Consider the following 27,109-nt stretch of genomic DNA (forward strand, 5'->3'; position numbering starts at 1 on the left):
TTAGAACTGTGGCTAAATTTCTACAACAAACCTTTGCAACCCACCTAGTTTTAATAGACCTGAGAAGGGAAGGATTATTTTGTTTTTGTTTGCTGCAAAGAAAGACATTTTCCTGCAGTAACTACATGCTGGCTAGTACATGGGGCAACTGTCAAGGAGTTGTGCTGTGGCACAATCATGCCCAGTCTACTTGAACGTAATCAGATTTTTGTGCCCCATGGACTTTCTTTGGCTTTTGTTACAGACAATGAAACAGGAGGATAGTTTTGCTTCTGGCCGCGTTTGCGCAGAACCCAAAACAGAGATAATACACAGATATTCCTGACCGTGGCAAATTTTCAGCAGTTGCTTTTGTTTTTGCAAATCAGTTGCCTTGGCCTGAGTTTGGAGCTGCAGTGTCTTGATCTTGTCAGCAGCACATGCCTCTCTTCAGCCCCAGAGGGGAGACTAGGCTGTGTAGACAATTTAATGTAATGACTGGATGGTCAGTATAGCTGATTCAGAGTAAGTCACATTTAAGGTTTGTGCTTGATTTGTAGCGATCTCCTTCCTCCCCAACCTGTTCTTTTGTAGATGCGAAGACTGGTGCTTGATTTGTAAAAGAATAAGTGCTAGGGCCTAAAGTTCTCAGAACCCCACAGACAGCACTTTTGAGTGTTGGCATGCTGAAAGTCTTGAATGTAACTCTTGCCTCTTTAATCCACCATCAGACACTCCTTGCTGCTTTATTGTACTCTTTGCAGGTCCGTTCTTTCTCCCTTTTTTACTATTTCCATATGTCTTCCTCCATTCCCTTGTTTATTCTCTGTTGCTCTAATTCAAAGTCGGGTGAGCTAAAAAAAATAATAGTGCTGGTCCCAAAACAGTGCAAGTGGGTGCCACATTCAACCAGTGGCTTAAACTAAGTCCTGGTGAAGATGTGGAAATATATTAGTGGGTAATCTGCTGAAACATGGTTTAAATAGAACGATGCCAAGAACACACGCCACTAGGAATACAAACATGCCTTTTCGCTGGTGACATGTTACATTTACTTACTAATCTTGTGATTCTGGGCAAATTACTTAATCTCACTGTGCCTAACAAAATGTATGTGTCTGTCTGTAACACAACTTGTGTTCATGTAAAGTGCTCTGATACCTTCGGGTTGAGTTTGTGCTATATAAAACTATAATAAAAAAATATTTAAACAAAGTTGTTTGACTATTTGGACTGGGGAGGAGCGAGTTACAAATCAAAAACAAGCTTGAAATAAGATATATATGTCTTTAGTGACGCACCAAATAGTGGCTCAACCCAGTTTCGGAAACTGATCAAGAGCAAAGCCAAAAGAAGGGCCATAGTGTGTCTGGGACCTGATTTGTTTTCACAAAACCTATTGCAGTATGTTGGTTATGACACATTTGTGCTTTTGTAGTAAACATTGAGAGAGATTGCTTTTACTTCTACATCTTTGTTGCCCTTACCAGGTAAGGGGAGTTGTTAAATCCTTGCCCTATGTTCTGTTACTCTTGAGCCTGTGAGCGATGGTGCATGGACAGAATGGTAAGTGTGGAATGTTTGGTAAGTGTGGAATGTTGGTGCTGAGTCAGATGAGGTATGGAGTTTAAGAATTAAAGTCGTTGCTCCCCTTGGGATGTCCTACTGGTTCACCTACTTAATGTACTACTTCCCTTTGGACTACACATGGAACTAACCAAGTAAAGAAATATCACTTATTTCAAATACACCGTAGAACACCACCTTGTAGTTAAAAACATTTTCTTGATGGGACGGTCCTGTTTGAGGCCTAAGTTCGATGTGATTACCAGATGATGCTGTTGTGTGGCTTAAGAACATTCATCTCGTATGTTATGAGCATTGAATATTAGTACGCTAGACTAGAATGATGACACACCGCCAATGTGCGAAGAGTAGAAGTAGTCTGCATACTGCTCAGTTGCTATTAATAGAGGTGAAGCAAATCAAATTTCATTACTACTGAATTTCGGCATCAAGCTCCTACCCGTGCTTGAGCAGAGGCATGGATGAATCTTCAGAGTATGCCAGTTGGCCACTGATGCTTATTTGGTGAGGAAGCAAGGAAGTTGCCACTGTCTTCGTGTATGAACCAACCGTAGGGTTGAAATCTGGCTCAGTAAATGAGTGATGGGCTGAGTCTTCAAGAATATTTTACAGATTTTACCCCTCTGGTTATTGATACTGTTAAGATAGCGCTCCCATTAGTCCCTCTGCTGCTTGCTAGATGGAGCTTCAAATGTGGAATGTGCACGCCTGTCTCTTGCTTAGCCTCCTCAAAGACACCAGCTGCATAGCAATGCCAGTGTTCTTTGTGATTCAAGAAGAAATAAAGCATTCCACATAAGATTGGCGTTGTGACATATGTGGTGGCCATATTGTGGTCGTGGAAGATGACGAGTCAATTCTATAGTTTTAAATGTGTTCGGCAATAAAAGTGAATGAGCAGCATTTACCTGTGGTATTAGCGCTGCCTGGCTCAGTAGTAAGTTCAGCTCCGCTGCTATGTTTAATGTGGTGAAGAATGGACTAAGGTTCGCTTAAGTTCTTTTAAATCTTTGAATTTCTCTACTTGTATCTACTTCTGTCATGACCAACGCTAATTACGTTTCGTGCACAGGACGGTCACGAACACACATGAATTCCTTAGGACTGATTGTAGTGTAAGTAGAACTTTTGACTGGTATGTCACCACAGTTGGTTATAGATGGGATATATATATGGCGCTCTACATGATAAATTTCTGCATTACTAAGTTGTCATGAATACATACAAACCGATGATGAAGGATAGATTCTGGGATAATAGTGACCCAAAATGGCAGGCGTGACTATCATTTGGAAGGCTGAACTTTCTAGTCGCTGTGCAAAATCAGTAAAGGAGAACAAAAATTTAGATTCTTATGTATTTGCTACAGTGTGTTCAAATGAATCTAATGTGCACCTTTTTTAGCAGGGAGAGCGGGAAGGGGTAAACAAAATTCTAACAGTGAAGAAATGTGTTACAGGTGTGATGGTAAGAATCATTTAGCATATATTAAAAGCTGTCCTGCCTGTAAGCAAAAATGTGGTGTGTGGAAGAACAAGACATTTAACACCAGCAAAGAAGTGAAGAGCAAGTAATTGTAAAAGAAAATGTCTGATAACCGATTAAGTGGCTTCTTGTGAAGAATGATCAAAAAGTTTCAGATGTGTTTTCAGTATTAATAGAAGGCTTGTTTTGAATAGTTTACATGGGAACAACCTCAAGAACAAACCTGTTTGTGTAGTGAATATAGGAGGAGTAACTATTCAAAATTGTAGCCGCTTCAGGTTCACCATATACCATCATAAATGATTAGGAAGCAGATTTGGGGAAAAAAATTGGGTACCAAACTATTGGATTAGGAAATGGAACACAGATTTTTTTTTTCATTTAGATTTCCAAACCGTATAAGTATTAGAAAATTGCATGTAGTTAAGAAAGGTCCTGCTGTTTTTAGGTTGGATGGAGTAAAGAAATCTTCTTTTAGTGTTAGTCCCCTATAGTTAAGAAAGGGTATTGGTGGTGGATGAAAACTAAATCCTCGGGGGAGATGTGTTGAATTTGTTTAAAGTTTTTTGCATGAATATTAGCACATTGAAGGAACCGTAGCGCAATTTTTTTCTAAAAATACTGTATCCATAATACACAAAATAAGGAAGGTGCCTATCCTGAATAGAGAGGAAGTGTGGAAAGTTGTTGCGATTCAACGAAGCCGGGATGATCGAGCCTAAACAGTCCTGATTGGTTGGCCCCTTTAGTAGTCGTATCCAAAGCCAGTGATACGATCAGGTTATGCGTTGACCTTCGATAATAATTTATTTCACCTTCCTAAGCTTGAGATGTTGACATTAGTCAAGGTTATACAAGTTTTCTCCACCATTGATCCTCTGCGGCTCATCATCCGGTTCCATTACATTTAGATAGTAAAAGGTACACAGAGCTCTTATTTTCCTGGCCGATTGCTTTCAGTTCAGGATAATGACATTCAAACTGGCATCTGTGCTTGCTGTACTTCTAATTTGTTTGGTAAAATGAAAAAAAATGTGGATTCACAGTCGAATATACTGAATGTACATTTTCACAAGATTAAGTCACGTACTTAGGACATGAAATTAGTGATGATGGCATTAAACAGAAGGATAAATTCAATAGAGGGCCACCGGGGAAGCACCAGCCCCTCGGAATAAAGATGACTTCAAGTCATTTTTAGATCTAGTAGAATTGTAAGAAAATTGTTGAAAAATTGTCTAAAACTTTGTGGTTGGTTGAGTGTGAAAGAAGTTTTAAAGAAATGAAAGTATATGTGATGTACTTGCCATAATAAGGTTTTGACCCAGTTGGTTTGAGTTACGTTTCCAGGGGCGCTTGTAATAAAGGTTTTGGTGTGATACTAGTGTAGTATGAGACTAGCGGCAAGGAAGTTGTGTTGGATTTGGCACTCTCTGGTTTGCTGAGGCGGTGCCCTTGCCAGGCAGAACCTACCACTACCATCAGGGTTGGGTGATTACACTCACTGTATAACCTGCGCTCACCCGTGGGTAGCTTGGCATTGAACAGTCAGGCTTATCCCAGAGGCTATGTAAAGAATTGGCACAGCCCTCTCGCACAATAAATACACTGGTTATCATAAAATATTTCACATGTGGTATATGTAAATAAGATTGTGTTCAACATGCATTAATTAGCACAACATGAACATTGTGTATTGCTGGGCATAAATCACATTTGGAAATATTACTAGCAGTACTAGGTCCAACCGTGTTAAAATGACATCAGTACTATGCACATTTGGGAAAGACCTACTTTACCCCCAGCACTCATATGATGTACAAAACATCAGAGCTAAGCCCACCCTGGCAATTATAATTCAACACCACACAGTTATAGGGTGCACCCCAGATCACGATATCAAAAATAGGTGCACACATATAATTACAACACTTTTAAACAACCCAGTGGGCCAAGGCCAAATGGGTAAAAACGAATGTCAAACGTAGTATGCTTCTGGCAAGAGATCAACACCGCTGTGCAGTGTAATTAACAGGCGGTCACTGTGCAGTCACTCCCACACACTCGGCACCAATATGCAGTGCCACGGATATAAGGCAGGTCTGTTATGGAGCGCACGCAGCACCACAATTCAATGCTACTGATATCCGGCAGGTCTGTTGATAATACAAATGCAGACCCTCTGTCCCAAGCTTTTCTCTACCTTTCAGCTAACCCAGACTTCCCTATGCCCATGGGTTGGAGATAAACCACCCTCCCCCTGATACTAGGCTGATTGCGGCCGGAGTCACAGCTAAGAAGGGTTCCTGGGAAGAAGGTGGGGGCAGGTAGCAGGGCTAATTAGAAGGTAGTCGACAAATGTGGGTTTGGCCACCACTCTGGAAGTTCACCCACAGGATGTGGACCAGAAGCGGGCTGAGGCCGATAGTCGTTTAATCAAAAGATTCCACAGTGGGCCTTCCGGCTCCAGCCCAGTTCAGCGATTGAAGCAGGGAAGCTTCTTGGGAGGAGGCATCCTGTTGGTCATGTCGATCAAAGTAGCACCCAGGCATTCTGGACACAGCGAACACATCCGCTCCTCCATGCCTCCCTGGAAATGAGGCAAAGTGTCTGGTGCATGTTTATCTGGGTTGCAAGAGGCAATTCCGGTCACAGGTAGAAGTTTAGCAGTGCGGCACGATGTAGAATGAGGCACTAATATGGGTATACCCTCCCTCCGAGGGTCGCAACTTGTGAATCTGACACCGCACACAATAAGCATGCAGTCGGCGTGCTACACGAGAGATGTACCACGATCGACGATACAGGCCACACTGGCTCCCACAACCGTTGAATCCGCTCACCACCAACAAGACGTTTGTGTCTCGGCCCCCACAATGCCAGGGCCACACTCCTTTGATGCAGGCAATAGCTTTGGGGCTCTGCACAAGGCAATTGGGGCTCCAGGCACAATACTTAGTTTCACGCTGCGCCACCAGTTGGTATCCAGCAGACGATGTGGGCACTTAAGAGGGCACCTCTTTCCAGGTGTTGGAAGTACAGGGTGGGGGTCCCTTGTGGGAGGTCTTTGTCCTTGAGACTTCCACAAAAGAACGGGGGACAAGCCAACAAGCCCTTTGAGAGCACGCTGTCATGAAGGGCATTTTGGGATTGGTATTGGAATTGTGTTGGTGGACAGCAATTGGATGTGGTAGTAATTGTGTGCGATTGCTTGGAATCCGATACATCCCTCGACGTGAAGATCACCCATGAGCACATAAAAGTGCACCATAGGAAAGAGTGGCTGTAGCTATAATCGGATCAGTAAATCCCAGAAATGCTTTCATTTCAATGGATGTCTTTTCAAGGTGGCCTTACATTAAGGTAGTTAATAATGTCAATACTGATGGTGTGCTTAACCTTTTTTTTTTTAATTACATTTTTCAATGTGAAGGGGTGCCATCATTCCTACTGTGACAGTGGTGTAAAGCTCACTTCTGAGAACTAAAGCAGGACTCGAAAAATCTGAAAAATGGTACTAGTCCTGCAGGTCTAGTACCTTAAACTCTCCTCGACCTAACAGTAACCTACTTGACCTCCGTCTCTGAAAGCAGAGCAAATGTGACAAGATAACAAGATTTAAAGGCATCTTTATTGCTCATTTGCTTTGTGAGCAATAAAAAGGCCTTTAAATCTTATCTTGTCACATTTGCTTCTTTTTCAAAGACAGAGGAGAAAAGTTAGTATATTTTCCTACAGGACCTAAAAATAGATCGACCTCATTAAATTTACCTCTCAAATGCGAGCGGTCGAGTGGATTTGTCGAGCCCTGTAAAGGATGTATGAAGTGTGAGCATTCGTTACAGAACAGCATCACTGTACAATCCAGTTGATAATGATATAGTTGAAAAGCTTTATAGAGTGTTAGAGTACCATTCAGCTGGTCGTGAGAAATCAATTGGTTTGGGAATTGCAAATGTTCCAAACCATATGATCTTAAAAGAATAACCAAAGTTACATCCAGTGGATTTTCTCCTTTTACTCATAGGATTTTGTTAAGCGCCCATATCCCCCGGGGCTCTCAAACGGCTAGCCTAAACCCTAGTGCGTGAAGGAAAGAACGGAAATTGCCAGCAGGGAGAAGGGAAGATCAGAACAGCCAGGTTTTTACAATTTTACGAAATTGCCTGTGATTGGTTTCCATACGTAACTGCAATGGGAGCAAATTTCACAGAGTAGGGGCAAGGTATGAAAATGATCTGCCTCCGTTACTGGTGGTACAAATCTTAAAGGGGGTGAGAAGATATTTGGTTGAGGACCTGAGTGTTCTGGTAGGTTGATACCTGAGGAGTTTTCTGGCAAGATAGTCGGATCCATTCCCATAGATGGGTTTGTGGACCAGGCAGTTGATCTTAAAATGGATGTTTCCTTATGAGAAGCCAATGGAGAGCTCTCAGACTTGGTGCCGACGAGGACCGTGAGGGTAGATTTAATACAAGCCTGGTGTCTGATTTTTGTAGCACTTGGAGTATGGTAAGGAGCTCTGCATTGATGGAGGCCATCAGGGCGTTTCTGTAATCGAGCTGACTGATGATTAGTCTGTGAGCCAACGGTATCCTGGATACAACTGGGATCCATTGGAAGATCTTGCGAAGACTGCGCATTAGTCCATAGCAAATGCCCGTCACCTGATTAACATGGTCTGTCATAGGTTATCAATCATCACCCCAAGGTTATGGACCACCGATTTGGAAGATGGACGGGGCAGAGATTGGCAGGCCACCAATCATTGGACTACAAAGTTTGAGCTTTTCCAAAAAGAATGATCTCTGCTTAATTGGCATTAAGTTGCAGGAAATTAGTTTGCATCCAGATGTTAGTCATGCAATTCATAAATCGGAGTTTGGTGTCTGTTGGATCAGGGCCAAGAATAATCAGTAATTGCGTGTCGTCTGCATACAACACGGTGTGGAAACCATACGATCTGATCACTCTAGCTAGGGGTGCCACGTATAGGTTGAAAAGCACGGGGCTTTGAATAGAACCCTGGGGTACTCCCTTGTCTATTTTGAGGTTGAAAGCAAGAAAACTCAAATCAACATACAATCCTGGCTTATTCCACAGTGGTTAATTTGGCTGGAAAGAATGGGAGGGAGAAATGGATTATCACAAGTGATAGTATGATCAGAAACATTGTCTACAGTCTAAGATAACGGATATATCAGTGGGTTTGCATTAAGAAGTTGGGTAAAGTACAAAAGGAACTTTTGTTTTGTTGGAACCCCTGCAGTTTGTCCAGGAGCTTAAGAATGCTGTGGGGTTGGACAGAGCTAGCATAAGTAGAGTGGCACTGTGAAATGGACATGTGACCCTGTGAAGGGATCAATGCACTATGAGGGGCTTGGATGTATATGTAGGATAAAGGCTGTGAGAATGAAAGTGGAGTACAAGTTTTTGATTACCTCTGTAGTGGTTCGGGATAAGGATTCAGTAGTGGCATTGCTGTTCCCAGTCTCGAAGTCTCTTTATCTCAAATGGAATCATTTGTGCCTGCTGATGAAAGGAATGTGGTTCTGAGGAATCTTAAGACTTTTGCTTTATCGTTTGAGATGCTCATGCATAAACTCGGAGGTTTGAATTTGTTTGTGAAGTACATATAAATGGTGATTAGTGTCGTTATCATACTTATACCTGTGCCTGCTCTAGTATTCCTATGTATGTACATTGCTCTTAAGTGAAACATGCTATGAGTTGTTTCTGATCTGATAAAGAATTTGTCGCTGGTTCCTTACCTTTGAATTATCCCCAGGTGTCAAACTGGATCTGGAAATATTTTGAGAAATACCTCTGCGTGTCGATAGGTCATTTACTTAGGCTCTGCGTTGGTGACGGAACTGATGTGTGCAGTGCCTATATAGGTGACAGCCAAGTGTGCTAACATCAGTTATTTTCTTTACACCTCAGTCAGCACAGATCGGAGAGAGCTACCTCTATTCGTTTTTTGATGGCCTTTTTTTCAATGTTTTATCAATTGTTTTCAAGACATGGTCTCCCGGTGTGTCAGGGGTATCCTCCAAGATACCAGGGGGGTTTAAGTCCTGTGGTCCCCCATCTAGTTTGCCTTTGGTACTTGGAGCTAGACCACAACTCAAAGAATTGTGAGGACTGTTGTGCCAGAAATCTCAGGGCACCGAGGGAGCACTACTTGAAACTCCTGGTCGCCTGAGGCTGGCTGACTCCCAATGCTCCAGTTCCAGGTTGTGGGGAAAGTCCCTCGCCCCTTCGCGGAGCTGTTCCAGGCACTTGTCATCGTCCTCACGTTCAGGTAATTCCCACCAAAAATCCAAGAAGTTGTAATGCTCTTAGAGTTCACCGCACCTGTCTAAATCTTCGGACGAGCTGTGTGAATTGTCACTCTAGGCCCCACTCCCCATTAAGCCTGCTTCAGGGTCTGCTCTGCGCCTCCCTGATTTTGCTGGAGCAGACTCCCCCCCCCCCCCCCCCCCCCCCCCCCCCCCCCATACCCACCCCATTGAAGTGTTTTATGAAGCCATATATCTCGTTTTTGGGTAGGCTGCCCCCCGGAGCACTTTTGCACCCCATGGGTTTGGCTGGTGCCTCCACTCGATTGCTGCTCCACCCTTGGCACCATTCGGGGCCCACTGGTTCTGCTGTTGAATCAGGTACTTTTCAGATCGGGTGACTGCAATCTTCCCCCTGAGCCCATTCCAGCGATGTCATTCGTGGGGCCCCTGACTCATCCTCATACCAGACTCAGATATAAAACCGGACTGGCATCACCCGGTGCGTGCCAGAACCTAAACTTCTGAGTCCGAAACAGTGCCAGCTTACTTTGACAAGCCTAGAGAGGAATATGATTGAGGAGGATCTGAGGATCGTTATGACTATAATCTCCTTGAGGAGGCCTATGATGACTGGTGTGAGGAACTGCCAGATGTTGGTGGTCTGAACACCTCACTCAACACTTCTTTACTAATGTGGTGACTGAGGAAGGGGCCGCCTTCACTATGGTGGTGAGGAGGGCAGCTGAGGTCTTGGACCTTCCGCTACTCTCAGTTGCAGTCAAGACCAATATCTTGATAGAGGTGCTTCAGCTGCGAGTCACACCTTCAGAAACCCTTGTCCCATTATAATGAAGCACTCACTGATGATCTGCTCGCTGACTGAGCCAAGCCCTTCACAGGGGTGCCTGTGCTCAGGACAATTGCCCTCTGCCATCGCACTGCTCCTGGGAACACAGGTTTCCTCACCCAGCACCCCAATCCCAGAGAGCGTAATTGTCTAGACCACCTAAAATGTTAACCATGGTGCATTCTCTGCTCACCTACAGATAAGGAGTTCAAGAGGCTGGGTACCTTTGGCAAGTGTATGTTCTCATCCGCCAGCCTTGAACTGCCATCAGTAAACACTGCATACCTTTTAGTGCTGATAAACGTACACGGTTTGGGATTTGGTTACATAAGTGCTGCCCATGGTCTTGGAGGAGGCCCAAGCCATAATGTCACAGGCTTATGCAGATGGCTGGGAGGCAGAAAAGTTCACCATTCGCTGTGGACCGGATAATTGCATCGTCTGTGGCAATCTGGCGCCACACCTGGTTGAGAGACTTGCTTTTCATGGGATGTCCTAGCATCCCTTGAGGACATGCACTTCAATGGAATCAATCTTTTAGAAGACCAAGCAAAACAGCCTAGAACACTTATAGGATAGCAGAGCCACTGCTTGGTCCTTAGGCCTCTCTATAGCCCCAAGTCAACCCCATTCTGCCTTTCATGGCTACGGTAGGACTACCCGCCATGCCCATTCCCTCCCAGCCACCACAGCCAACAGTCTCCTCGGTCCTTTCTTGGCAGTGGACGCAGTTCCCACAAGCATCACACAACCAGCCAGGGGATTACCCACCCCATAGCTCGCACAGCCGCCAAACAACTCAATTTTGCCCCCTTACCATGACTGCCACCCAGTTAGAGGCAGTATTCGCCATCTGCCACTCTGGCAGTCCATAACATCGGACAAGTGGGTAATTGAGCTTGTTCAGCTTGAGCCATTTCCCAGAAAACCTGACACCCATACCACCATCTTCAGCCTGGCTGATGGAGGGCCACCTTTCCCTGCTTCGTCAGGAAGTACAGGCTCTTGTGGTTAAATGAGCCCTTAGATGGTGCTGTCATTGGAAGTAGGTTGTGGTTGTTATTTCTGGTACCCCAGGAGGACGGAGGTCTCTGCCCTAGTTCAGTCATGCACCGTCTGTTTTTTCCTAAAAGACATTCAAAATGCTCATGTTAGCTTGGGTTCTGTCTGCCCTGACCTTGGATACAAGATGGTTGCGCTGGACTTGCAGGATGTCTTTTTCCATATCCCTGTCGTGCCGGCACTACCTGCGCAAGTTGCGAAGTGCTGTTGATCCTCCGAGGTTTGTGAAGGCCACCCAGCATCAAGATGATTTGGAGGATGGCGATGGAGTTCTGTAGCGGCAGGCAGGAGTTTGCACCTAAAGTCCACCACGGGGTCTGCAGTTCTCGATCCAACAGTGATTCTTCGTTCGTCTTATTGTCCGTGGAATCTAGTTTCCGGGTCTGCCTCCTAAAAACTAAATTTATTGGCGTTTACAAGGGAGTCCCAGGTAGTGATCCATGGATCCCTTACCTGGGGTGTCTACACCCTCTATTATACCAGCCTCTTGTGGGAGGGGGACATAGCCCAAGTCCTGATTGGGGAAGTCACACCATCTTCAAGATGGTGGGCACTGAAAACTGTGCTACTTCTCGCCTCCAACACCTGAGCGGTGGAGTTGGCGGAGGGAGGCACACCTATTCTTTGTGTTCCCCGCCTGTCTTCCTGCCATAAAGAGCGAGGACATAAGGGAGGGCCTGCTCCTATAGGGAGAGGCTGGAGTTGTTTTAAAGGCAGCAAGGCTGTTGAAGCTTACTGCCACAGATGGTATACAATGCACCCTGCCATAGGGCTTTAAGGTCTGCCAGAGGAGTGTCTTTATATCTCATGCGGTGTCTGTGGGCATGGCACACATAGGTGTGCGCCATGTCTACTCCAGTTTTGTTTGCACCAAGGCACGCGTGTGCATGGCCTTGATGAGGGGACCCTTTGGTGGCACAGTTGGTACTTCTACCCTTGGTGTCCCTCTTTATTGCGAATGCTCTAGGTACCAGGGGTACCATTTACTATGGACTTAAAAGTGGTACTGAAGTTGTGCCAATTGAGAAACAAAAGGTACAGTTTAGGGAAAGGGCTTCGAAGGAAAGTGGGGGCCAACCATGTCAATTTCCCTACACCAGGTTCCCTATGGTGTTCACCAAGGCAATAATTGCGGTCCACCTCCAGAGGTCAGGGGTTTCAGTCTCACCCCCTCCCCCACCTTGGTGATTGGTTGTTGAAGGCACGCTTGCCCCATGCAGTCTTCCATCTCCAGACTAGGACAGACATCTTGCATTAGGTGAGGGTTTATTTTAAACCTGCCAAAGTCGCACCTAGTTCCCTCTTAGATACTCATTGGAGCTGTTCTTGATACGGTGCAGTTTCGTGCTTATCCGGAACGGCGAGTCCAGGATATCTGGGCTACTATTCCCATGCTTCAGCTTCTATCTTAGATTTCTGTGCAACAAACTGTGAGGCTGTTGGGCCTCATGGCCTTTTGCATCCTGCTGGTGACGCATGCCAGAGAGCATATGCGGGCTCTGCCAGTTCCACTGGGCGCAGTGTCAGGAGAATGTCTGAGCTACTCCTGATATCGAAAAAAATACCTTCAGTGGTGGCTAACTGACTGCAATAGGGTCAGCGGCAGACCCCCTCTCCCTTCCCCGCCCAGAGTTGACTGAAGTGACTGTCAGTCTTTGGATGGGGCTACCATCTGGGAGAGGTGGAGATCAGAGGACTCTGTTCTCCGGCTGACTCTCGACTCGATCAACTTGCTGGAGTTAAGAATGATCTGACTGGCATTGAAATCCTTTCTTCCTCCTGTCAAGGAGAGGTTAGTTCAGATGTTCAGACAACACCACCGCCATGTGGTATTGCAATAAGTAGGGCTGGGTTGGTCATGGATTGTATCGGGAGGCTCTGGACAAGGCTGAAGCGTCAGCGCACTTCTATGGTGGTTCAAAATCTAGCAGGCGCTTTGAACCCCAGAGCAGACAAACTCAGCAGACTGTGCCTAGCGGATCTCGAATGGCAGCACAAGTTATCTTCAGAGATTGGAAAGAACCTTGGTTATATCTGTTGGCCACTGCCAGGAATGTGCATTGTCAGCACTTGGGTTCACTGGAGTTTCCAAGGTGACTCTCACTCTGGGACTCTATCAGTCTCGAGTGGAGATCGGGTCTCCCGTACTCCTTTCCGCCAGTATCACTTTTGCCCAGATTTCTCAGACCAGGAACAACCAGACCCAAGTTGTTCTTCTGGTTCCGCATTGGGCACGGAGAGTATGGTATCCCGAATGCCTGAGCATTGATCGCTCAGTCATGCTGCTCCTTTGGGAGGATCTACTGTTGCAGCACCAGGGCAAGGTCAATTGACAGTTTTTGACCTCCCTTTTGAAGTTTGCGATGTCAGCCAGACAGCCCTCTACCAAGACAGTATACGCCTGCTGTTGGGATAAATGTGTGGGTTGGTATGCATCCAAACAGGTTGATCAGATATGGGTGTAGAAAGCAGAAGATTTGTTGTTCTCTCTTTGGCCAGGCAAGGCTTTGATCTGTGCACTGTTAAAGGGTATACAAGACAACAATTGGCATGATGTCCTTATGATAAGAGCATCTGGGGTAAATAGTGGCTATTCTAATGATCCTGTTTGGAATCTGATAGTGTCTTCTACTAAACCTGGAATTTCTAAGATTTGTACGAGGTTGACTCACTCATGTGAGGTTACATGCTTCATAATAGGCCCCACCCTGATAAGATGGTACTACCGGGGTTGACTCTGGCTGGGCTATCCCGGGGGAGGTCTTAGATGATTTTTTTCTGGTTAATTTGGGTCCAGTTCTTTGACTAAAAATATCTCTGGGTATACAACAAAAATCATCCTTTTATTAATGTGGTCCCCTGGGTACAGTTAAAAAGTACCATAAGGTATGTGGATGCTATGATCCTTGCATTCCCCTAGATTCAACAGACCTGTTTCTGCCCTTTTAAAAGCCTAAACTGTCTTGGGCATTCATCAGGATGAATGATTTGGACCATCTTACTAGGGTGAGGCAAGGTGGCCTATGATGAAACCTGTCACATTACATGAGTGAGCCCATCTTGTGCAAATCTTGGAATTTCCAGATTCAGGAGACAAGCCAGCAGATTCCAAACAGGATCATTAGAGTAGCTACAGGTATTTCCCCAAGGCGTTCTTATCATTGGGACACCACGCCATTTGTTGTATCGTATAGTTACTTCAAAGGCGGATGGAGGCCCTTTTCACCCGCTTTCTCACTAGGTGTTCCACATACACTGTTGAAGGGTAACTGTCAGCCTTATCGGCCTTTTTGCGGTTGCTGGATCAGCCCTCCCTGTCAGTCAGCGGTTGTCTTTTTCTGCGTTCATTTAGCTTTCACCTGCCTAGTGTTCGCCCTTGCACAATTGCCCTTTCCGGTCATTAAACCATAAAACTGCTTTTACATCTACCAGGAGCGGTTAGTGAGCTGCAAGCACTTTCTGTGCTCCACCCCCCCCCCCCCCCAAATTCCCCCACCACCTTTTCTTCCTCGTTCAAATCAGTGCTGAGAACATGCACCTTGTTCCTGTCGAAGGTGGTGATACCTTTTCATGTTGGCCAGACCATCGCCTTGCCTACCTTATTTGCTTCACCCTTTGCTTCACCCTTCCAAAGAAGAGTAGAAACCCCACTGACGTGACCCAAAAAGAGTGTTGTCTTTCTATATTGATCATGCCAGAGGTCCGGGTGGATGATCAACTGTTCTTTGGGGCAAAGAAGGGGAAGGTTGTGCAGAAACGGACCATCTCATGATGTATAGTGCTCTGCATTCAGATTTGCTACGCATTGGCCTAGAAGCAGCCCCCAGATGGCTTGCGTGCTCATTCCACCAGAGCCAAGGCTGCGGCCACTGCATGCTCATGTGGTGCCCCTGGCCTGGACATCTTTCAGGCTGCAACACACAGGTGTTTCGGCACACATTTACAAACACTATTAGCCTGGACAGTCGAGTCCGTCGTACAGGCACTTTGCCTGTTCAGTTCTACAGTCCTTCGTGTCTAAATCTGTTTGCAGACCCACCTGCAGATAGGTATTGCTTGTAATTTATTCGAAGTTATACAATTTGCAGCTAGGAGTCTCAGATGAACAAGTTACTTACCTTCGGTAAAGACTTATTTGGTAGAAACTCCCCTCCTAGCTGCAGATTCCTTACCGATCCTCCCCTCTCTGCTTTGAGAACCAATTTCTTCATATAGGGTAACCCATGACTTGCTTGGTGTCTGCACACTGGTTCATTAGCAACCTTTGTGGCTCTGCACTCCTGGCGAGGAAAGGTCATGTAAGGTAACTGATGTCAGCGCCTTGGGGTGCTGCCTTTATATGCACCGTGCACGACACTTCTGGCATTGCTGATGCGGAGCTTAATGGCTCCACCTACCAGTGCACAGTTACTCCTCAAAACGTTTCCTGAATCTGCCTGAAGCCTGGGGGTAATCCTAAAGTAAGGAACCTGGGGCTAGCTAATGTCTCCCAAAATAGGGCGTTGGCGAAGGCAAGTAATTAGATTGAGTTTAATAGGTGTAAGAGGGAGAATGCGCAGTGTGGCTTAATAGTACTCCCTAATGTGCAAGCATATAAGAGTAGAATGTTGGGCGTAAAGTGAAACATCCTCCATGATGAGGAAAGAGTAGAGGTCTGCGTACTACTCAGTTGCTATTAAAGGAGATTAAACAAATCAACTGATTGTGCCATTACTACAGATTCGCTGAGCTTTTCTTCGTCTGGTCTGTCTGAGGCATTTCTCATTTTAGTTTTTGTTTCTGCTGTTCTCTTGCACATTTTCCTTGACACAGACATCCCAGTTCTTGAATCACCCCCAGCTCTCAGCAATGATTGACGACCGAGACGAGGACACTTTGAGCTACATGACAAACTTGCAGGTAAGAAAGGCCCTCTTAAATCTAAAGATTAATTGGCCTGGGCTCTTGGAGTTTGTTCATTGTCATCTTATCCTGTGGATGGTGTAGGTTTGATTGAGTCCAAGCTGGTTTTGGGGTCTGATATCCTCTTAGGATAGCATAACACATTTCAGGCAGAGAAGGTGCTGGGCTCTGACATCCGTTTATGGTAACGTACTCCTTCTCCAGTCATAGATGGTGCTGGGGACTAATCCTTTCAGTAGCTTTGCATTCTCCAGGGACTCTGGCATTGTCTGATATCCTTTTTACAATGGGACATGCCTTCTTGATAAACTCGTTCTGAGGACTGACATACTCTTAAAGTAGCAGAGATCCAGAGATAAATGCCGGAGTATTACATCCACTAAAGCTAGAGTAGGTAAAGTATTACATCCGCTAAAGGTAGCGTAGGTGTTCTTTTATCAGAGCTGGTGCCTGTAGGCTGATATCCTCCAATATTGTGGGCCTGCTTCTCTTGGCTGGTCTATTTGATGCCTTTTTGGGGTGGTAGTCCTGCTGGCAGTTGTAGGTTTTGCCAGGATCCGCTATTCTCATAAGATGGTGTACGGTAGGCAGCCTGAGCTGGAGCTAGTGGTGAAATATGGGTTAATACTATAGAGTGCAGCTTTGCTCTATTTGACATCGGCACCAGCAGAGCAGTGAGACAAAACCACTTGTGGCAATATTAATTCTACCTGTAGCTCTTTACCCCCAACCCTCGTGCGCTCTGGCTTTCCTCATCCTAGTCCTTTTATTCAGCTCACTGCGGTCTGTGGTCTTTTGCTCAGGACCTTTCCTTTAATCTGCCTTCGGTCTTTCACTTGTTGCTCTCTCCAAGTGATTGCACTAGTGCTACGTACTGCTTACAGAACCTTCAGTGTTTTTTTTGTTTCAGGGAACACTTCATTTCCCTTTCTTTTCAATATCCCTGGCCCGATTAGGGATCTGCTACATTTTTTTTAAGGTGGTGTGACTAACAAGGGAATGGAGCAGATCAGTCGTGTGGTCTCCTGTCCTTCTCCGCCATTATTACATAGTCACTCTGAGTATTTATAACCCTTGGGATACATCGAAAACAGTAAGTAATTGTTGCCACTGGCCTTACCGGCTACAGAGCCACCATGTTATCCTGAGGTGTGGAGTGGGCAGCTTGGAGAAACTATGATAGGTAGTGCCGCTTAAGAGCAGACACCCTGTCACTGGAGGAGTCTGGGATTTTACCAGGGAGTGTGAATGCTTGGGAGCTCCCCGTAGTAAAATTTGGGGTGAATACAGAGGAGAGTACCAAGTTGATTGTGGCATTCATTCTGCCACATACCTTACACTGTTAAGGTAAATGTAGAAGTGCTAAAAAGGGTGCTAGTGCAGTTAGCTACAGAAGATAGAATGGGTATATATTGCAACAAGTGGCTGGTGAACACTGTGTAGATAGACTAATTGGCGTGAATGGACCGTTGAGGCCTGCATTATGGTGACCATAGAACCTTGAGTACTCGTGGAGAGGGGGAGATAAAAACATGTTTTTCAAAATTATTTATTTAAAGGACTCTCAGCCGCCAATTATATCATTGACTTGCTTCATCCTCATCCATGATACCTAATGCACCAGGATGGGCTCAACGCTTTTTTAGCAGCGATGCACTTAGTTGATACTTTATGAGGGTTCTATGTTAAAATTGCATGCAGGTAAACCAGATACTAAGTACATTTTTATTCCCTACTGAAAACCTTTTGGAAATGATAGAAAAGTTCCCCTTTTTACATGATTACCCCCTCTCACCCCCCCCCCCCCCCACACACTGTCTGGCATCTAATGCAACTTTGACAAAGTGTACTGGGTTCATGCTAAAATCCCCCGTACCAGTTTTCTCACCCTAAAAAGTACCATTGTCTCCCTTGTAAGTGGTACCTCTGGTAGCTAGGGCCTTGGACTAAAGAGGGTCCTTAAGGGTTGAAGCTTGAATTGAGCCACTTTAAGGGGGTCCCTCACCAAACTCATGCAAACTGCCATTGCAACCTGCATGTCTTAGTGCAGAGAAAAATGAAGTTGATATGGCGCACACCCCTGTGTGCCATGACTGCAAAACACTGCATGTGGTATAGGTAAGTCCCCTATACAGCAGGTCTTGCAGCCCTAAGGATAGGTGCACTAAACACGTGTGGGCATATCTGCGGGAGTGGATGTGTCCCTGTGATCTCCAAGTTCACCCTTGGATACAACTAGTGAACAGGGAAGTCATGCGGAGTACATGGACTGGTTACTCATCTTCACGAGTTTCGCAGCTGCATGATGGCTTCACTGTTCCCAAAGGTCTTTGGCACCAAACACCTCACCTTTGTAAACCCACACTGATGCCAGTGCTGGATTTTTAAATAATTACTCCCAGAGGGCACCTTAGAGGTGTCTTCTTAAAACCTTCAACAAATTCTTAGCACTACCCTCTGATAAGCCTAACTGCTCACCCACACTAACACAAAATAGAATGTTAGTATTATCTATTTTAGCCTCTGTAAGCCAATTGGGGACCCATTGGTCTCTCTGCATAGTGTACTTCTGTTTAGTGCACTATATAGAGAGCCAGCTTCCTACATTGGTGGATCAGCGGTGGGGTCTACACCTTTGCGTTTGCGGACACCTCTTGGTCAATAAGTGACTACACAAGTAAATCTGAAAATTACCTTTAGTTAAAATTGCATTTTTCTTGATGGGTCCTCTTCCCCAGGGCTTATTGAGCCCCCCAGGGGAAAGAGGGTGAACAACCCAAGGATAAAAGTAAAGTCTGCTAAATGTCTCCAAAACCTGCTCACGGCCGTTTGCCTTCAAACTCTCCACAACCCAAAACTGGGTACAAAGGTAAGAATTGGGATTCCAAAAAGGCGTGGTGTCATAACTGTAGACAACTGGGACGCCAAACTGGAGAGACTGCCTTTCTCAAAAATGAACCCCCCCCCCCTCCTGTTCCTCCAGCTAGCTGTAGAATAGCAAGTCTCCAGGTGGGATCCCTACTGTGCCCTGTGCAATTCAGAGTGCACACTGAAGCTTCACGTGTGTCTGAGGGTGGGGTGGATCTTGCAACTTTGACTATTTGGCCTACTAATATAGAAAAATACCAACTGCAGCCCTTTAATAATGGGATTAGAGTATAAGAACTGATAGACAGGTGCAAGTCACCATGGTGTCTGAAAAACTGGTATCCTCGGACCAATACCTGACTGGACAGACTTAGTCACCAACGCTAATAATTTCATTTCATAAGGTCCATCCCATGGCGATGGTGTCCTTAGTGGGGAGGGGTTACTGGCCTGAAACAAGTAGTGGTCTCTTCAGTGGTTGAATGACTGGTAGGGAAGCTTGAGCTAAGGCCGAGCTTGGGTCCCATGCAGCTATGCTGGGAATTCCTGAATGAGTGTGCGTAAAAACCAGAGCAAGGCTCAGGGTGAAAAAGAGGTGTTGGAGTCTGAAAGTATGGCCTAGCCCTCCTAGAGAAAAGGTGAGAAGTCTGGAAAGCCAGCTTCTGAACAGCCACAAGCTCGGGTCCCCTCTCCCCAGGGAAAAGACCTGTCAACCCCAGATGGAACTAAGCCCCAGGAACTTGGGCCTTACATGGCAGAGCTCCTAGGCCCAGGGGCACCTTCTAGGGAAGGGCTGTGCCAAGGGCAGAGGACCTGTCCTACCCATGAAAGCCTGAGACCGCAAACTGTTGCACAGGAAAAGGGAGAAGTCATTGGTTCCCATAGGACCTATTGGGAGGAAGGGTTCCTGTTCACTGAGAACCGAGGTCCCAAACCGAATGTCACCAGGAGAGTGGTAGTGCCTCAGCAGTTCAGAGTTTCTCCTCACATTGGCCCATGAAATCCCCCTAGGTGGCCCTGTTGGCCAGAGTAAGCCCTGGAGAAGGCTAGTCAGCCTACTGGCCAAATATGTCTCGGAAGGTGAAGGAGTTTTGCAACTCCTGTGTCACCTGCCAAGCCAGTGGCAAAGCCTGTGGCCTCCCAAAGGCCACCTTAATTCCACCTCCAGTGGTTGGAGTAACGTTTGAAAGGGTAGGGATTGACATGGTCAGTTTCCTTGACCCTCCAACTGCATCAGGGAACTGGTTCATACTGTTAGTTGTGGACCATGCTACCAGGTACCCTGACGCAGTTCCCGTTAGGACTACCACTGCTCTCCTGCAGTGGCTAGGGCCCTCATTGGTATTTTTTATCAGACTGGGGTTCCCTTAAGAGGTGGTGCCAGACAGCGGTACAAACTTCGTCTGGCTACATGAAGCCCATGTGGAGTGACCTATAAATTTACTATCGCATATCACCCCCAAACCAGTGGACCTATTGAGAGGTTCAACAAGACAATCAAAGGCATGATCATGGGACTCCTTGAAAAACATGAAAGGAGATGGGATGCCCTTTTGCCATGTCTGCTTTTCACTCAGATGTATAGTTTTCCTCCTTTGAACTTCTGGTTTGCCATCCTGTGAGGGGACATTTTTCTGTGGACCAGGAAGGCTGGGAGAGACCTCTTAAAGAGCATAAACAAGATATTGTGGACTATGTACTAGACCTATGTTCCAGGATGGTAGAGTACATGGGCAAAGCAAAAAAAATAAAACTAGAGGCCAGCCAAGAGCTTCAAAAACTCTGGTATGACCAAAAAGTTGCCATGGTGGAGCTCCAACCGGGGCAGACACTATAGGTATTGTAGCCTTTGGCACCTAGGGCACTCCAGGACAAATGGAGTGGTCCCTACCCTATCCCTGAAGGGAAAGCAAGGTGAGTTCCGCTACCTGGTTGACATGGGCACTAGCAGGAACCCTAAGATGGTCGTCTGTTAACCTCCTAAAGCTTTTCCACAGCATGGCTGAAGTGACTGCTGTTGCTCACTGAGTTCCAGGAAGCAGAGAGTGAACCTCTCCCTCATCTCCTCTCCAGCAGTCCCAAAGGTGGGTCAGTAGATGGAGTGACCTATTCGGATACCCTCTCTGCCCAACAGCAAGCTGACTGCAGGCAAGTCCTGGAGCAGTATCCTGGGCTCTTCTCCATAATCCCTGGACAGACACACTGGTTTACCCATGATGTGGACACTGGAGACATCTTGCCTGTCAAACAAGATCCATCGACAGTCTGACCATGTTGAGGAGAGCATCAAAGCTGAACTCTGCAAGATGTTGGCGTTAATAGTTATTGAACCTTTTGACAGCTTCTGGACTAGCCCTGTGGTTTTAGTCCCCAAACCTCACTCCAATGGTGGGAAACCAGAAATGATGTGTGGACTACAGCGGTCTCACTGCTGTCACTAAGACAGATGCTCATCTTGTACCCGGAACTACTGAGTTGATAGACAAATTTGGGGCAGACAAATTTCTCTGCATTTTTGACTTAACCTCAGGGTACTGGCAGCTTGGCCTAACCACAGGAAAAAAGACCAAACCGCATTCTCCACACCAGATGGGCATTATCCTTTCACTGTTCTGCCCCTTTGCTTAAAGAATACCCCTGCCGCCTTCCAAAGGCTGGTGAACCAAGTCTTTGCTGGGTTGGAAGCTTTTAGTGCAGCATAACTAGATGATATTTCTATCTATAATCCAATCTTGCAGGATCACCTGATGCAACTTGGCAAGTTTTTGCATGCCACAGTATCCAGGCAATCAAGTGCCATATCGGGCAGTGTACAGTTGTATACTGGGCCACCTTGTAGGTGGAGGCCAGGTTCGACCTTTACAGCCCAAGATCCAGACGATTCTGGACTGGACATTTCCAATCACTCAGACCGAAGTCGGGGTATTCTTTGGCTTAACTGGAAATCCGAGGTTTGTGAAGGGGAATGGTTCCGTTGTGGCTCCCCTCACAGAACTCCTCTCTAAGAAAATACCTTAAAATGTAAACTGGACAGATTAGTTGTCAAAAGGCTTTTGACACCCTGAAAAAGGCAATGTGCTCAACACCCATTCTCGAAGCTCCAGGTTACTCTAGACCTTTCATTGTGCAGACTGTTGCCTCTGAACAAGCAATAGGAGCTATCCTATCCCAAACCAGCGATGATAGCCGCTACCAGCCTGTTTCTTTTATAAGCAGGAGGTTACTCCCCAGAGAACAGCGTTTGAGTGCCATTGAGAGGGAGGACTTTGCTGTGGGTTGGCCCCTGAGAAGGCTGAGACCTACCGGTTTGGTACTCACTTTCTTGTCCAAACTGTCCACGGACCTCTCAGATGGCTGATGCAGATGAACGGTGAAAACCTAAAACGTTTGTGGTAGTCCATCTCCCTATAGTGGAACACAGACCTTGGACTGACCATGGCAATGCAGATGGCCTTTCCAGGTTCTTTCTCTTAGACAATGAAGATTCTCTTGGGAAAGGTTAGTCTCATTCTTTTGTTTGGTTGGGGAGGGGGGATGTTGTGTAGGAAAGTGTTCCTTTTTCATGGTTACCTCCCACTTTTTGCGTGACATCTGATGCAACCTGACCTGATCTGCCTGTGGTTTCTGCAAACCTGGTTCCCAGGGCCTGTGTTCTTTCCCACAGCTGTACCCTTTTATCCACAATTGGCACATCACTGGCCACAGGTAAGTCCCTTGCAAAAAGTACCATGGGTACCTAGGGCACTGGGACCTGGGAAGGCCTCTAAGAGTTGCAGCACCTATTGTGCTACCTTTAAAGGCCTTCACCTTAACACCCACACACTGCCACTGCAGGCTGCGTGTTTTAGTGTAGAGAAAAGTGAAGTCGACATGACACACATCCCTGTGTGCCATGCTCAACCCACTGCCTTAGGGCTAGGTAAGTCAGCAATAGCTCTCAGGTGAGGGTACAGTGACATGAGCCCTGTACCCTTACAGTTTCAAAGTCCATTCCTAGACATGGTAAGTGTAGTAAAGCCATAAAGAGTATATGGTCTGGGAGTAGGTCATTACGAACTCCACAGCTCCATGATGGTTTTACTAAAAACTGGGAAGTTTAGTAGCAAACTTTTCAGCATAATAAACCCACACTGATGTCAGTGTGGGATTTAATGTAAAATGCGCTTAGGGCGTGTTAGAGATGCCCCCCTGAAAAACAATCATCCCTGGTGTGGTTTCTGACTGGCTGCCTGCAATTTGCCACCACCAGACAGGTTTCTGAACCCCTAAGTAGAGCCTTCGATCTCCGGGTTCAGAAACAAAGCCCATCCTGGGCAGAGGTTTTGTGCGTCCTCCCCCTGGATGGGTTGGGTCCATGAAGGGGAAGCTCAAAGGCATTCTGCCTTTGGGATCTGACCCTGCCTTTTGCAATGATGAAATGGCACATAAATAATTAATGATGAACACATTTTAGAGTAAGTTTGTTATTTCACAATCTATCATAGTTGCCATATTTAGTGGTAAAATGCTATTCATAACTATTGCTGGAATAGGTTTCCCTCGACTAATCGTAGGCAAAACTTTAAATGAAGGGAGCAAATGGCCTCCTTGAGTTTAGAGCTTCAGACGAGTATGGGACAAAGGGTATGTTTCCATTATGTGGAATCAAAGGCTTGTTCTTACAGATCTTTGCCTTTGTGGACCCTACACCACAGACGGATGAAATGTAATGATACAAGCTTTGAGGTCTGACCTATGCCTGACTAGTGTATAGGCCAAGATCAAAGGGCCACCCACACACTGTTGATAGCATTTAGTTAATGCCCCACATGCTGCCAAGGAAATTTTTACTTTGAGGAAGTAAATAAATTAAGGTGTAGTTTCACTCGGCTAGTTTTAAAAGCTGCCTCCGTGGTTATAACCATTATTGATCAGGTTAATTGATTGCCAAATAGGAGTTTAAGCATATAAATTACTGAACACCGCTAAAATGGCAAGTTTTAACAGTGACCTGGAGTATTTTACCACTCAAACACTCTTTATGTAATTGCAGCATGGAAATGTCTATTAGTTTTATTTAAAAGCAATGGAACTGCTTAAGAGAATCTGTTTAACAATTAACAAATCGCATGAATAGTTGGAAATCTTACAGACTTCTGTCCCTTTTGTTACTCTATTGCGAAAGGAACGCACCAGAGTTTGTATAGTTTGAAAACCCCATAGATCACAAACATGTCTACCTTCACCTCTGGAGCAAGCTTGGACGTGTGGTGTGCCATAAGGAATCCTGTCTGTTCCAGTCAATTGGTGGACACAGTATAGTAATCTGAACCCTCCCCCTTTCACAGCAAATCATTCCCATACAGGAAAGACCGTTCTCACTCGCCCACCTGTGATACGGCTTCCGCGTGCTTGGTAAGACTGCTCGGCCTGCTCTCAATCTGCCTCCCACTTAAAGCACTTTTAACCGTGTTCTTTTATGCACGCTCCTAAAAGTGCTCGGTCTTCCCAAACATGCCCAATAGATCTCTGATCTTATTTTTAACTGAATGTCCCAGTTGTTACTACAACGTGGTTCAGACCTAAGCCGAAACCGTACTACAGCTGTCGTGCCCTCTTACACGATCAATTTGAACTGTTCCTTTGGAGCAGGTGGATGTTTGGCAGTCTCACGCTAGAGCTTGTACTGTCACCTATATTCATATCCCTTGATTTATTTTTGCTGAACTTTTTAGGTAATTTAATTACCGGTCTTTCCTGAAATGCCTTTTTGTCTCTGTCCACCATTACTCTAACTTCACCACTAATGTTTTTTCAACCTCTTTGCTCATTTTCTTCCCTGCTTCCTGGAGACTTTAACGTCGGGGCTAAAGAAATGTGCTGATGCCCAGCTTTATGTAGAAACCTTCACCCTGGTGTTTTTATATTCTGGCAATGCCCAAGGGGCACTCTCTGTCTCTGTCTCTGTCTCTGTCTCTGTCTCTGTCTCTGTCTCCTCTTCCCCCCCCTTCTCCTCTTCCCCCCCCTTCTCCTCTTCCCCCCCTTTCTCCTCTTCCCCCCCTTTCTCCTCTTCCCCCCCCTTTCTCCTCTTCCCCCCCCCTTTCTCCTCTTCCCCCCCCCTTTCTCCTCTTCCCCCCCCCCTTTCTCCTCTTCCCCCCCCCCTTTCTCCTCTTCCCCCCCCCTTTCTCCTCTTCCCCCCCCCCTTTCTCCTCTTCCCCCCCCCTTTCTCCTCTTCCCCCCCCTTTCTCCTCTTCCCCCCCTTTCTCCTCTTCCCCCCCTTTCTCCTCTTCCCCCCCTTTCTCCTCTTCCCCCCCTTTCTCCTCTTCCCCCCCTTTCTCCTCTTCCCCCCCTTTCTCCTCTTCCCCCCCTTTCTCCTCTTCCCCCCCTTTCTCCTCTTCCCCCCCTTTCTCCTCTTCCCCCCCTTTCTCCTCTTCCCCCCCTTTCTCCTCTTCCCCCCCTTTCTCCTCTTCCCCCCCCTTTCTCCTCTTCCCCCCCCTTTCTCCTCTTCCCCCCCTTTCTCCTCTTCCCCCCCCCCTTTCTCCTCTTCCCCCCCCCTTCCCCCCCTCCTCTTCTCTCTCCCCCCCCCCCCCTCCTTTAGACCTCCCAAGAGGTAACTGGAAGGCCTTGATCTAAGATTAATACTGCTAACCTACACCTCATTCTCTGCTCCGTCCCTCCTAAGGGACTGTTCTAGCTGAAATTTTGTGGCATCTGCAAGAATATTGTATGCTCCGCTACTTGCTTTCGAGTGTCAAAATCGTATCATAATGCCGTCAAATGTTCAGTTTGACTCGCATCCCCATGGCAGGCTTCTTTTTGTTAATCCACCCTTACTCACTTCTCTCAGATTTCAGATGTCTTCCATTATTAAATAGCTAAGAACCATTAATCTGGTCTATTCCATTGAGCTCCACCCACCCTCTTAAGTCTCTTCAGGGCTTTTTTTTTTTTTTTTTTTGCTGAATTAAAATATTTTGCATGGCTTACTTAACCGTCTTGTATTCTGTATGCTACTCCCCTGCGATGTCAATGACTATTCCATGATGGAAAGCAAACCTAATTACTTGTAAACCTAGTTCTCCAGGATGTTATCTCATCGTTGCCTCTGCGATCAAACTTGGAGAATGGATACGGAAAATTGTATTTAGTAGACCTCTAATTAGAGAGTTGCGATCAGCAGTAGTAGTTGACGCTACACTTCATTCAGGACTGTGGTGTAGCAAGCTGCTGTAACAGGGTCTACATTTTAAGACTAGGAATTAATGGACTTTCATCATAGCTGGTAGTTTAAACGTGTTTAAAATTCCATTGAGCTTTTAAGTTGTCATAGGTCATGTTTAAATATAAAAGCAATATTTTGTTTTTGGATTGCACCCCAGAGGAGATTTTCGAGGTTTACATATTTAAAGATGTCCCTTTGTGAAAGATTAGAATTGCAACTAAGTAACTCTATCCCCCACACGCCTCCACCCCCCCCTCCCCCCCGCCCCAAACCCCCTCACACCTTTTGACAGTGTGGACTTTGAGGAAAGGACCGAACTGTTTAGATAGCAGGCATGTACAATGGTTGGTACAGGTGTGCATGAGCCCAACTTTCATGTAATTAAAAAAAAATCCTCTGTTTTGCCATGGATGTTCAATAAAAGTGTATGATATGGGAGAAAAGGGAGTGGGTGCCATAGGGGTCTACATCTGACTTCCTTTGGTGTGTTTTAATATCTGGCTACTTTGTCTCTTGACTTGGCTTTTGTTTTCTATGTCACAGGTAGAAGATTTCACACACATGAAATCCAGCTGCAAAATAAAATTTCATTTTAGCGGCAATCCGTATTTCCAGAACGAGGTCATTGTCAAGGAGTTTCAGTGCGGAACTTCAGGTGAGTGTTGCAGCATATCGGGGACTTGCTGATATTTTTAGAGCAGTGGCTAATTTGATGTGGATCTTAACTGGATTTCTACAGGCAAACACTCCAGAGTTTTGATTTTGAGCATGAATAAGGCCTACCTCAAACATACAGCTGTTATATAGTCCTCTGAGAAATACTGCATAGATCTGTAGGCTCGTTGAGGAAACCCTCAACAAATTTAAAAATCTGATATTCGTTTGCAGTTCTCT

General features: G+C 45.9%; 1 protein-coding gene across 1 annotated transcript in view; it reads left to right on the forward strand.

The window, feature by feature from the left end:
- The window catches only part of LOC146797186 (uncharacterized), a 285,008-nt gene that overhangs the window by 1,777 nt on the left and 256,122 nt on the right, over positions 1–27,109 (forward strand). Inside the window, exons 2-3 of the mRNA XM_085629897.1 lie at positions 16,066–16,143; positions 26,759–26,870. Coding sequence (XP_085486023.1) covers positions 16,066–16,143; positions 26,759–26,870 — 190 coding nt within the window. The remainder of the gene's footprint in view (positions 1–16,065; positions 16,144–26,758; positions 26,871–27,109) is intronic.

The sequence above is a fragment of the Triturus cristatus genome, chromosome 10 (genome assembly GCF_964204655.1).
Source record: "Triturus cristatus chromosome 10, aTriCri1.1, whole genome shotgun sequence".
Taxonomy (NCBI): Eukaryota; Metazoa; Chordata; class Amphibia; order Caudata; family Salamandridae; genus Triturus; species Triturus cristatus.